Source organism: Budorcas taxicolor, chromosome 7, assembly GCF_023091745.1.
Source record: "Budorcas taxicolor isolate Tak-1 chromosome 7, Takin1.1, whole genome shotgun sequence".
NCBI lineage: Eukaryota > Metazoa > Chordata > Mammalia > Artiodactyla > Bovidae > Budorcas > Budorcas taxicolor.
Window position 1 is genome coordinate 71646020 of NC_068916.1, and position 12172 is coordinate 71658191.

Sequence of the window (12172 nt, forward strand, 5' to 3'; positions counted from 1 at the left end):
AAATCTGTTTTCTATTCAGATTTATTGTTGATCACTGCCCACTGATGTAGCTCAGATGGTAAACAATCTGCCTGCAATGTAGGAGACCTGTGTTCAATCCATGCGTCAGGAAGATCCCCTGGAGAAGGAAATGGCAACCCACTCCAGTATTCTTGCCTGGAGAATTCCATGGATAGAGGAGCCTGGTGGGCTACAGTCATGGGGTCGCAAAGAGTCGGACACGACTGAGTGACTAACACACACACACAAATACTGAGTGCTGTTTTAGGTCCTTCAAATGGTAATGAGTAGAACAAAAGCCCTGGCCTTGAAGACCTCCCAGTCCAGTAAACAAACAAAAAATCTATATTGAGTGGTGGCAAATCTCCTGGAAAAAAAAAGAATAAAATGAAAAGTGAAGGCTGGGAGGGTGTATTTCAGAAACCACAACCTTTGTGCTGAGACCTGAAGAAATGAGGGTGTGAGCCTGAGGTTATCTGTGGGAGGAGGCATGTTCCAGGCAGGGCACGGGCCAGCAGCTGGGTGTCTGCAGGGCCGGGGTGAGAGTCAGCAGGCGTGTGTGCCAGTGTGTGGGAGACAGCTCAGAGATGTGGTCCCCGAGGGAGCGGGGCCCAGATCACTTAGGCCTTGTTGGTTGCCTCAGAACTTTGTATTTCCCTTTGTATTCATTTCACTTTTGGTTATGAAACCATCAGAAGGTTCAGGGCAGAGGAAGAGCATGACTTCCTCCTCACATTTAAAAAGGGTTACTTTGCTCCATGAGTGAATGAACTAATGAATGAAAAAAGTTGCCAGTTGGAGGACCAAGAAACATGCTCAAGTACTGTAAGATCTCAAACAGACGGGGTTTTGTCAAAACAAAACTACAACTTCCCCTATCTTTTCATAGACCGTAATTCTTATTGGGCCTGAGGTTTTTTTTAAATCTCTTTATACCTCACTGTAGGTGTTCACCTATAAGTAGGGGCCTTTCTTACCTCCCTCTTACAGGTGCTCTGTCTTTTGCCTTCTTTTCTCCTATGTATGGTGCTGGTTCTTCTTCAGTCTAGCAAATATGAAAACGCTAACTTGTGTTTCTTTCTCTGAATGCTTGGGGCTTGAAAGGTTTCTGTCATTCTTTGCGCTGTGTTATCTTTGTGGTTCTCAGGTCAGAAGACGCACCGGTTCTAGATCTGGCAGCAGGACAGGCACCCGTGGGTCTCTGCTGCAATCTTACTTTTAAATACAAGAGTCTGATAAATATTTCCCTCTGTTATTATCTGAGGCCAAGGTCCTCTCCTCAAGGCAGGGCTGGTCCTGACCTTATACCAGATACGAATACTTTCAAAGACCCATAAGAAGCACTAAATGTTTCCTCATCTCAGTCCAGTTAGTTCTTTCTCAAGGTCAGTACTGAGTTTTCTTTTTCTTTTTCTGCAAAGTTGTATAGGTGTTGGCTGTAGGTCTTTTGAGCCCCGAGTTGGGGAGGACCTCCTACCTGGAGCAGGATGATCATGGTGAGGAACATGTAGAAGCCCCCAAGAGCAAGGGGAAGGTAGTTGCCCTTGGCGTCTGGCACGTCAAAGGGAGGGTGCTCTGTGAAGGTTCCATTCCAGAGGCCGTGACCTGAGAGGAGGCAAAGCCAAGCATGAGACAAAATCTCCACTTAATCTTAAATTGGTCAATTACATCAGCCCATCCCTGACCTACTGCCAGAAATCAGTGTGCTTTGGAGGAGCACATCCTTGTTCTGTATAACACTGTGTTATATATTCATTTATATATTCATAACACTGTGTATGTATTCATTTAGCTCTAAGGTGGTCTTTCACACACCCTACATTTCAATCTCTCCTCCTGGCAGAGGAAACTAGCATGGTGATTATTTAGATCTTGTCTAAGTCCTATTATACAGGAGTTGGAAATAGAAAAAGGGGCAAGAGTTTGTTTCTTTTCTCCCTCATGCACCCACCCATCCAATCATCCATCCCTCCACCCACCCACCCATCCATCAACTCTGTTTACTCACTCCTCCTTGCCTCTCGCCTTCCCTCTCTTTATCCAAAATTTATTAATTCAAAAAGGAGTTGGTCCTGCTTCTTGTCTTTGAGGAGTTCCCTACCGAGTCATGGAGTCTGACGTAAAGATACACACCTCACCTGGCATGAGCTAGATCCTGGAATGTTATAAGAGCCCATAGCAACAGCCTCAGATACGGACTGAACCCTCTGTTTCTCTAATTATAAATGGGGATAGCAACACCCATCAAGTGCAGATTGATAAGTGCAACTGGCTCTGAGCTCTCTGAATCTCAGCATCCTTATCTATCAATTAGTAATAGTACCTTCCCCATGGGGTTATTGTGAGAACAGGATCGCCCTATGTGTATAATGCTCTTGGCTCCAGGATAGAAACTATAGAGAATAGAAGGCAAAAAGGATGCCACCCTGCCCCTAAGATACTCCTTTGCCCAAGAGGTTGGGCCAAATACCATCACACACAGCAGAATAAAGGAGACTTATAGATGTGAGGTTAAGGGCCAAATATATGGTACAGAGTAAGGATCACTGGCTTTCAGAGGAGCTAGAGATCATAAAAGAAATCAGAGCAGGCTGCCTGGAGGAGGAGGCCTAGAAGGATTCTGAAGCCCAGGTGGGTACTAGGTGATCAGAAAGGCCTGGGGAAGACAATCCAGACAAATAAAAAAGAAATTCCATCTTCATACATTAAAGTAGTGAAGTGAAAGTTGCTCAGTCATGTCCGACTCTTTGTGACCCCATGGACTATACAGTCTTTGGAATTCTCCAGGCCAGAATACTGGAGTGGGTAGCTGTTCTCTTGCCAGGCTCCTCTGTCCATGGGATTCTCCAGGCAAGAATACTGGAGTGGTTGCCATTTCCTCCTCCAGGGGATTTTCCCAACCCAGGAATCAAACCCAGGTCTTCCACATTATAGACGAATTCTTTATCAGCAGAGCCACCAGGGAAACCTGGTAAAGAAATGTGTGATAAATAACCCTGGAATGGTGCTCATCTGGGAGCCATCACCTCCTACAGGAGCTATACTTTAGTTAGGTACCAACAGAGGTCTGTCACTCTATGAGTTGTTATTCTCAGACAAGAGAATTCTGCCCCTCCCCATTACTTTCTCAAAGTATTTCATATTTGGGGCAATCTACCAAGCTGCTTCTGGTTTGCCTAAATCTTACCTAACTCTGTGACCCTTTAATCATTAGCTTCCTTTCTCTAGAGACACAGTGACATGATCTTCAGCGTCCTTTCCAGGTTTGATGGTCCCTAAAAATCCTTCCCCAAGCAGAGCCAAGAGTTTTGCAGCATCTCTGGGGACACAGATGGACCACAAAACCAATGGGTGGTTTTCTTGTTTGCTGGCTTCAGGTACTGCCCTTCCAGCTTTGAGCCCCTCTTGGAGTGCCGTGAGATATACCTGGGAAGCACATTCATTCAAAACTCCAGGCCATACACAAGACTAAACCCCACTGTCTTCACTGTGGTGACACATAAGAACTTTGTGGGCCGAGCAATGTTTTAGGCCTCGGACGCTGTCTTTTAAAAACAGTGATGAGGACTTCCCTGGTGGTGCAGTGTCTAAGATTCTGTGCTCCCAATTGCAGGGGGCCTGGGTTAGATCCCTGGTCAGGGAACTAGATTCCACATGCTGCAACTAAGACCTGGCACAGTCAAATAAATACATATAAATAAATATTAAAAAGAAATAGTTTCTAAAAAATAAAGTATAACAACAGTGATGGGTGCGATTTCTGATAGAAGCAAGTGAAGAGCAAACGAGACAGCTGCTCCCTGGTGCAGAGTCAGCAGGGGGCTCTGGACTCAGCATATAAGTCCTTCAATTTGATCCTCCCTGCTTCTTTTAAGGCCTCCTTTAGGGTGCCAGGAGCCATCCTTAGTGTTAAGCCATAGAGGGGGAGAGTAAGAATGAGCATCGTACTCACTGCCCTGCCTACCCTCCAAGGATCGACTGAAATAACTCCGGATCACTCCTCCCACAGCGGTCTACCCTGGCTGTAGTAGACCCTGGCCTCAGCCTGCTTCTGTTCAGGGTTCCATTCTTGGCCTTGCTCTTGCCAAACAGCCAAACTCTCCTCTGCAAAAGAATGATTTTCCCTCCTGCTGCTCTGCTTTGTCTGTGCTGTCCTTGGGGTAAAGTGTCCTCTCTTTTCTTTCACAGCTGCCGGCCCCATCCTGTCCCTGCCACCTCCCTCTTCTGGTGAGAATAAGCTTCAGCAAGACTTCCTTCCTTGATGCTCCCATAATACCCACAGCAGGCTGAATGATGTCCCCTAAGGCGTCTGTGTACTCGACCCGGGGGCCCTGTGAATATGCAGATGGGCTTTGCATACAGGATTGAGTGAAGGGCCCTGAGATGGTGAAGAGGAGCCTGGATTATCCGGGTGGGCCTGATGATGGTATTACAAATGACCTTATAAAAAGGAGGCACAGGGAGATATGCCCACAGACAAGGAGAGGGAGATGTGAAGTAAGGCACTTTGAAAATGAAGGCGTGTGTGTGTGTGTGCTCATTCACTTAGTTGTGTCTGACTCTTTGTGACCCCTCTGCACTGTAGCCCTTCAGGCTCCTCTGTACGTGGGATTCTCCAGGCAAGAATACTGGAGCCATTTCCTTCTCCAGGGGATCTTCCTGACCCAGGGACGCAGCTCGAGTCTCCTACGACTCCTGTATTGGCAGGCAGATTCTTTACCACCTGGAAGTCCTGAAAATCCCCCAACGCCACAAATGCAGAAACCCAGGTGGCCAGTAGAAACCAAAAAGACAAGGGGCCACTTTCCCCGCCCAGGGTCTCCGGAAGGAGCCAGTCCTGCAGGCACCCTGGTCTTAATCCAGTGAAACTGATTTTGGACTTCTGAACCCCGGATATGTAGCAGAATCAGCTAGTGTTGTTTTAAACCACTCGATTTGCATTAACCTTTTACAGCAGCTCTAGGAAACACACACAGTACCTGGTGCCGCCCTCACTGAATGCGACAGATGGTGTTATTGATTCTGTTCTCAGGCTGGACTTGTTCCTGCTGGACTCTGAGGACCTTCCTGCTCGCTGAGGACAGTCCTGTGATTGATTGATCTGTTACCCTCTCTGGGTAAGGGGGGCGCTGGGTTCAGGTAGTATTTCCTGAATAGACACATAACAGATGCTCTCCCTACGATTTAGGGCACATACAACTTTCAGAACAATGTCACTTGCTTTTTGGCTGAATGGGCCCCCTGTTAAATACAGAGCAGGCTTGCTTTCATTTATTAACTTCTTTTCGTAGATAAGGAAACTGAGGCTCTGTGTTGAGGCAACTGGCACAAAAGAAACAGAAGCTGCCTGTGGGGTTGTTCTTTCCAGAACATTCCATACCTACAGCTCCAATGAGGCACATGAGGAAGAGGATGCCGATGCAGGAGAAGATGTCTCTGTTCATGCGCCGCTCGATCTGGCTGCGTTTGTACCGCGGGCCGCTGTTGTTCAGCATGGCTTTCGTCTCATGGCCTTTGCGGGAGAAGTAAGATCGTCAGTCGTTGGCCCCCCATTTGCCTCTGGCTCTTCCTGCAGGAGATTTACCTCCGTGCAGGGCAGGGACAGAGTGCAGACAGACAGAATGGATGTGTGGACACGGGAAGGGACTTGGGGTGGTGGTGGGAGAATAAGATTGATATGTATACACTACCATGTGTAAACAAGATTGCTAGTGGGAAGCTGCTGTGCAGCACAGGGAACTCGGCTCAGTGCTCTGTGATGACCTAGAGGGGTGGGATGTGGTGGGGTGAGGGGGGGTGCTCAAGAAGGAGGGGATATATTATACAATATATGTGGATACAAATGGCTGACTCACGTTATTGTATAGCAGAAATTAACACAACACTGTAAAAGCAATTCTACTCCAATTGAAAAAAAAAACTTAAAAAATTAAAAAAACAAGAGAGGCTTCATTCTCTAACCTGGATGTGTCCTGGCATAGGGAGGTTCTGGGAGCAGCTGGAGAGACCTCACACAATTGGTCAGCAGGTTTTTACGGAACACCTCCTACCTGCCGGACATGGGGGGGCAGGGGGCATAGACCAGGCCCCTGTGCACAGGCTGTGTCCTACACAACTCAAGAGGTGGCCCTCACTTTGTAGCTGTCATCGATTTGTAAGCCTCTTAGGACACATTTCTAGCAAATGACAGGAGGCTGTCTTCTACTTTGCTCAAAGGGGCTGTTGTGGGTTAGTGGTGGGATACAGTAGTTAAGACAGATGATTCACATGCTGGTGAAAATACACAAGCAAACAAGGTCATTACAGTTGGTGATAAGTCCCATGAAGTAAACAATAAATAAGGGCTAACAAAATAAGAGATGCCGTTAGAGAGCATGGTCATGGAAGGTTTCTCAGAGGAGGTGACATTAAAGGGAGACATGAATGGAGAGAGAAAAGTTGGTAGAAAAGGGCTTTGGGCTGGAGAACAGTGCATGCCAAGGCCCTGTGGCAGCACTGTACTTGAGGCCAGTCATTTTCATGCTTGCTTGTTTGCTAAGGTGTTTGTTGCTTGTGCAAGAGTGTAGTGGCCAAAGGCCTCCACCCCAGCATTAACTCTGGGCAGCTCCTCTCCTGTCTTGGAGTTCGGCATAAAATTTTTTTCAAAGAAAAAATAATAAAATTTAAAAACTACTGATCTTATCCAGTCGCTTGCCCCTTTTCTCCAGTTGGAGAATCCCATGACAGAAGCATAGAAGGGACTTGTTCCAAGTGAAAGGATACATGAACGTCAGAGCCGCGTGGAGAACCCAGGATGCTGATTCCCACTCTATTTCTCCTTCCACTGACCCCTGGTACCCAAGTCACCCAGCTAAGAGCTGACAGTCTAACTAAGCCTTGTCTTTAAACAGAGCCTTTCCTTTGGGGCTGCTAAGTTTTTATTACTGTGCCATACCCCTCAGAAGACAAATTAAAAGACACCAGTCACGTGTTTCCTGTGCAAAATGAAAGAGAACCAATACATCAGCTCTAGCAGCGAGTGGCTTAATGCTGTTTAGCTGGTGGCCTTGTGGATTTAAAGTCGCAGTGAAACTGCAGGAGTGACCACGCTCTGGGCTCATCATGTCAGACTCCAGTCGCTGCAGTTGTTCAAGGGCTGCCACAGCTGGGGTCCCTGCCTGCCCTGGGCTCACCCTGTGCAAGGGGTCCTGGGACCACCCCCCTTCACCCACTCCTCACTTCCTAAGACTCTTCTGTCCCTTTGGCAACATGTGGTCTCATCGGGGAGGCATCATGGTGTGGTGGATAGAATGTGGGCTCCAGGGTCTGACAGAGCTCGGCTCTCAGGCACTTGACCTTGGGCTGGAGGGAATTAATCTCAGGAGGCATGTGACCCTGGTGGAATTAATCCTTTTGTATCTCAATTCCTCATCTGCGAAAGGAGATGTTACGGCTGTGTGCTCTGGCATAAGGGAATGAACTGATACATATAAAGTACCTAAACTAGTTTCTGGTACACAGCAGGGCCTCAATAAATGTCTGCAGTGCGAAGCATACACCTCCACGTGGAATTTCTTCCTCTTGGAAAACTCGACTTGGCTTTTATTGCCTTTGATCCTGAGGTGCTCCTGTTGTGTCCATCTATACCACCAAGGCAGAGAGTACAGCTCCAGACCAGTCATTCTCTACAGGGGACTTTGTTCCCCAGGGGACATTTGGCAAAGTCTTCAGAAATTTTTGGGTATCATCTTTGAGGAGGTGGCACTAATGACATCTAGTTGGCAGAAGCCAGGGCTGCTGCTAAACACTCCCCCCACAAAGAACAATCTGGGACAAAGGTCACCAGTGTTGAGGTTGAGAACCCCTGCTCTAGATGACAACACTGAACACCATTAGTACCATTTTGCTCACGGTTTTTGAGACCCTGATGTGTGCCAGGCTAGTGTTAAGCCCTTTTCAAAGATCATCTCGTTTGAAACTTACAGTCCTATGAGAACAGGTTAGCAGTGCCTTTGTGTGGAAAGCTTGACCAGCTTTTCAGGAACTTGCAGCCAAGGGCTGGTTTAGTGTGTATGAAAGTCGCTCAGTCGTGTCCGACTCTTTGCGACTGCATGGACTACACAGTCTATGGAATTCTCCAGGCCAGAATACTGAAGTGGGTAGCTGTTCCCTTCTCCAGGGGATTTTCCCAACCCAGGGATTGAACTCATGTCTCCTGCATTGCAGGCAGATTCTTTACCAGCTGAGCTTCTAGGGAAGCCCAGGGCTGGTTTAGCCCCAGGCAGTCTGACTCCTGGGAACCATGATTAACTCCCTCTCTGTCTGCCCTCTCATAGGCCACTTTTGTCACCCACTCAGAGCTTTGTTTCTGCTCAAGCAGAGAAGAAAACTCAATGTTTATGAGGGTTTTTTGGTGGGGCAGGGATTACTGATGGGGTTGTGTTAAGTCTGCCAGACAGCATTGAACTCCACTGTCAAAGACCCTTGAAAGCAGTGACCTGTGTTGACAAATATAACATCCCTCCCCCAAATTAGGGAAAGCCAGCTAGATTGTGACACTGTTCAAAAAAACCCCTACTTTTCTCTCACAGTCTGCCAAAGGGAGTCATAGGGTAGACTGATGTGTTAGTGCTCTTCCAAGTCTAACAAAGTTTGGATTCTATGCACCAAAACATACCAACTAAAAGTAAACAAAATATTACAAGGTGTCCCAGTGAGTGCAAGAGCCAGGGAAACTTCTGGAGAGTTCCAGGGAAGGTAGACACCCCAGGGAGACTGTGTTACCTCCATAGATGTTTGCAGTTGTTCAAGTGAAAACGGATATGTATTGAGCACCCATGGAGCGCCAGGTACTAGGTACTGGGGGTTCAGCCGTCCCAAGACCCCCTCCAAATCTCATTATGAGAAGTGCTGCTGTTAACCGTTTTTCAAGGGGAAGCAAAATCAAAAGTGCAAAGAGGAGACAGACCACCATATAGAGATCCACAAAATGAATAAAGCTTATAATAAAAACAACTGCAAAAACAACCACCAAGACTCACCGTGCCCTCATGTGCTACACATGGCACTGGGTGCTTTCTATGTCTGGGTCACTGTACTCTCATGAGTGCTTTATGAGGCAGACACAGATGTTATTTCCACTGTACAAATGAGGACACTGAGGCACACATGGTGATGTTGCTAAGTTTGGTGAGGTTACTCTTCAAGCTCAAGAAGATGCTCTTCATCCCACCTACGGTTAGTGTCACAAAACCATTAGGGATGCATAAGCCCCCCCTCCCTGTGTTATCCAGATAAGTGACAGTGACTTGGAATTGAATTATGTCTCCTATGGACCAAGTGAGCTGCTGTGATTCCAGCCTCAGTTTGCTTAGCTGAGAAACAGGAAATCACATGCCTCTACCCCTTAGATGTGAGCTCCCACCAACTAAAGATGAATTTGGAGGAGGTTTTGGAGGAAGGAGGAGAAAGGGCAGGGATGCAGGAAAGTCTCCAGGGACAATAACCTGTGTAGATGACAATGCCAACAGCCACTTCAGTGTTTCTGATGGTGCAGCCTCGAAGCAGAAGACTCTCACTGCCAAAGCCTGTCCTGGTCTGATCGGGATGTTCCCTGGAGATGATGAAAGACAGGAACGGTTTGGTGGCATCTCCACACTTTCACTGGTTAGTGTCTCAGAAGTGGTGAGTGAACACGATCCCTCTTCTCCGTCTTCTTCAGAAGAGCAATATTAACTTGGAAACTAATTCCCATGTTTAAATGCAAGACTTCATTGGTTCTAGGACACCTAATGGGGACTGGACCATTAGAGGGGAATTACCCATCCCTAAGGATGTGATTTGGCCTAAAAGGCAGAACTCTGATGAGGAAGATTCAAAATGGTTTTAGGGACAAAATGTGGGGGACCTGGCTTCTGACTCTGCAAGGATAGGTGCTGTGCTCCCTGAGGCAGTGTTCACACACCCACTATCACCAGCTGCTGGGTCTGCACCCACACACCTCTCTTATCACAAGATGATGAGGAAGGGCAGCCCAGAGGCTCCCTCTTGGCCTCTCGCCTGTGCTATCCTTCTCTTGCTCCATCCTCATAAAATAAACAGACCTCACAGCAGGAGGACCAGTTGCCTTTGTGCAGCATCCTGGGAGGCAGCTTCTCAAATGGGAGATCCGCAGAGTTCTTCCCTTCTTCTGGACTCAGGAGGCATCACAATCTCCCACTTCACTCTAGAGACTTCTGAGACAACCCACACCAGGGTTGACTTGGTGTCTGGTCTTCATTCAGTCCTGATGGCCTCCCCCTCTGGCATTTATAGGAACTTTAAATATAACTTCCTCACAACACTGGGGAGAACAGAACAGTAATCATCTGAACCCTAATGGATTTTCTCTCCTTCTAGCTCTTTCGTACTCCATCTCTCTAGGTCCAGTTATGTTTCCTATGTATTAAATAATGGTCATGACCACCTTAGAAGGTAGGCCATGTTTCATACCCATTTTAAAAATAGGGAAACCGAGGCAATCATAGTACATGGCAGAAAGGGGATTCAAATCCAGGAAGTCTGGCTCCAGAATGCTACAATACCACTCAATACACTCAGAATAATTCTTTATTGTGTTTATAAACTATATTACTTACATGATTTTATTTGACTCTTCACAGCTCTGGGAAGTTAGCAGGGTGATTATCCTTGCTTATGAGAAAGGTGAAACTCAGAGAGGGTGAGAGATCTTTCCAAGGACACACACTTCCAGGACATAGGACATCCCAGGACTTGAGAACCCAGTTCCCAACACCAAACCGCATGTGATTTTTACTACATTGGAGTTCTTAAAGTAGCACCCCATTAATTTACATTGAATCAGTCATTTCTATTTGCAATTCTTTTGAATTTAACAATGAAATATCTTAGTTTATCTCTGTTAATCCTTTCTAGCACTTATTTATCTAATTTTTTAACAGAGGAGGTTTTGGCAATAGGCTGTAGTTAGAGTAAAATAACAGTTTTGATTTCATTTTACTAATTTTACTGTTATAAAATTTATATATGGAAAGTAATACTGCCATAAATCTATGCCAAGCTATATATAGCAGCGATTCCAGTTGCCCATAGTGCCAGTAACATAACTTTTTCTTCTGAAATGAATTAAGAGAAAATTAAGCCAGTTAGAATTTTCTAATAGATAGTGTTTATGAATGTGATACAGATCATAAAGGTGCTCTGAGAATGGCTGAAGTTGAAGACCCACCTGTCCTTATGGAGGGAGCTGCTGCAGATAGAATATTGAATGATTCACTGTTGGTAGCTAGTGGTTTAAAGGGCATTTTTATGATGCTCTAAGGTGATAAGCTATGACAGCATCTTCCTTGTCTCCCGGTCATAATGTCCCTTTTTCAGTACAAAGGGACTGCGATCTCATAGCCCTTCTATTTAGTGCACTGTTTACAGGGATGCTTTATTTAACTGACTCATGGCAGTATTTCTCCACCTTGATACTACTGACTATTTGGGTGGGATTAGTCTTTGTTGTGGGTCTGTTCTGTGCCTTATAGGATGCTGAGCAGCATCTCTGATCCCTACCCACCAGATGCCTTCAGCACCTCGTCTCAGTTGTGATAATCAACGACGTGTCAGACACCATAAAGGTCCTCTGATAGAGGAGGGAAAGGGGTTTGAGAACCACTGCTTTGGACTGATCTTATTGCTTAAAAATTGCATCATCAAATCTGACATTCCTAATATTCAAAGCATTAAAAACTACTCAGTTTCTAGCCAGCCTGGGTAGCCCCAAGAGAGTTCCTACATTAAGGAGGCCCAAAGAAGCTTCTGGACACCTGGAGGCATCAGACCTGTGGTTTGTTCAGCAAGAGAGCTTAGATCATCTGTGGGTGGTGGGCCTCAGCAGAGATGTGGGAGCATGGTGGAGAACTTGCCAGCATCCCATGGGTTGGCTGCTAGACTGACCAACTGGACTTTCCAGGCTCACCCAGGAGCCCTGGGCAGGTGGGGGAAGTTGCCTTTAGAGGCAGTGACCAGGAAGAGGAGGTTCTGGGGGTTGAATGGAGCTGGGAAAGTTCTCTCTGAGAAGAGCCCAGGCTGAAGCTTAGAAAGGCTGGCTGCTGGCATGAGCTGTTTTAGGGAGAAAGGATTACAAATAGAAAACCCAGCAATGAGACTGCTCTTCAAGAGGATG

General features: G+C 46.5%; 1 protein-coding gene across 1 annotated transcript in view; it reads right to left on the reverse strand.

The window, feature by feature from the left end:
- The window catches only part of ATP10B (ATPase phospholipid transporting 10B (putative)), a 137636-nt gene that overhangs the window by 75659 nt on the left and 49805 nt on the right, over positions 1-12172 (reverse strand). The window contains exons 5-7 of the mRNA XM_052644143.1: positions 9486-9592; positions 5381-5512; positions 1478-1605 (exon numbers count right to left, since the gene is read on the reverse strand). Coding sequence (XP_052500103.1) covers positions 1478-1605; positions 5381-5512; positions 9486-9592 — 367 coding nt within the window. The remainder of the gene's footprint in view (positions 1-1477; positions 1606-5380; positions 5513-9485; positions 9593-12172) is intronic.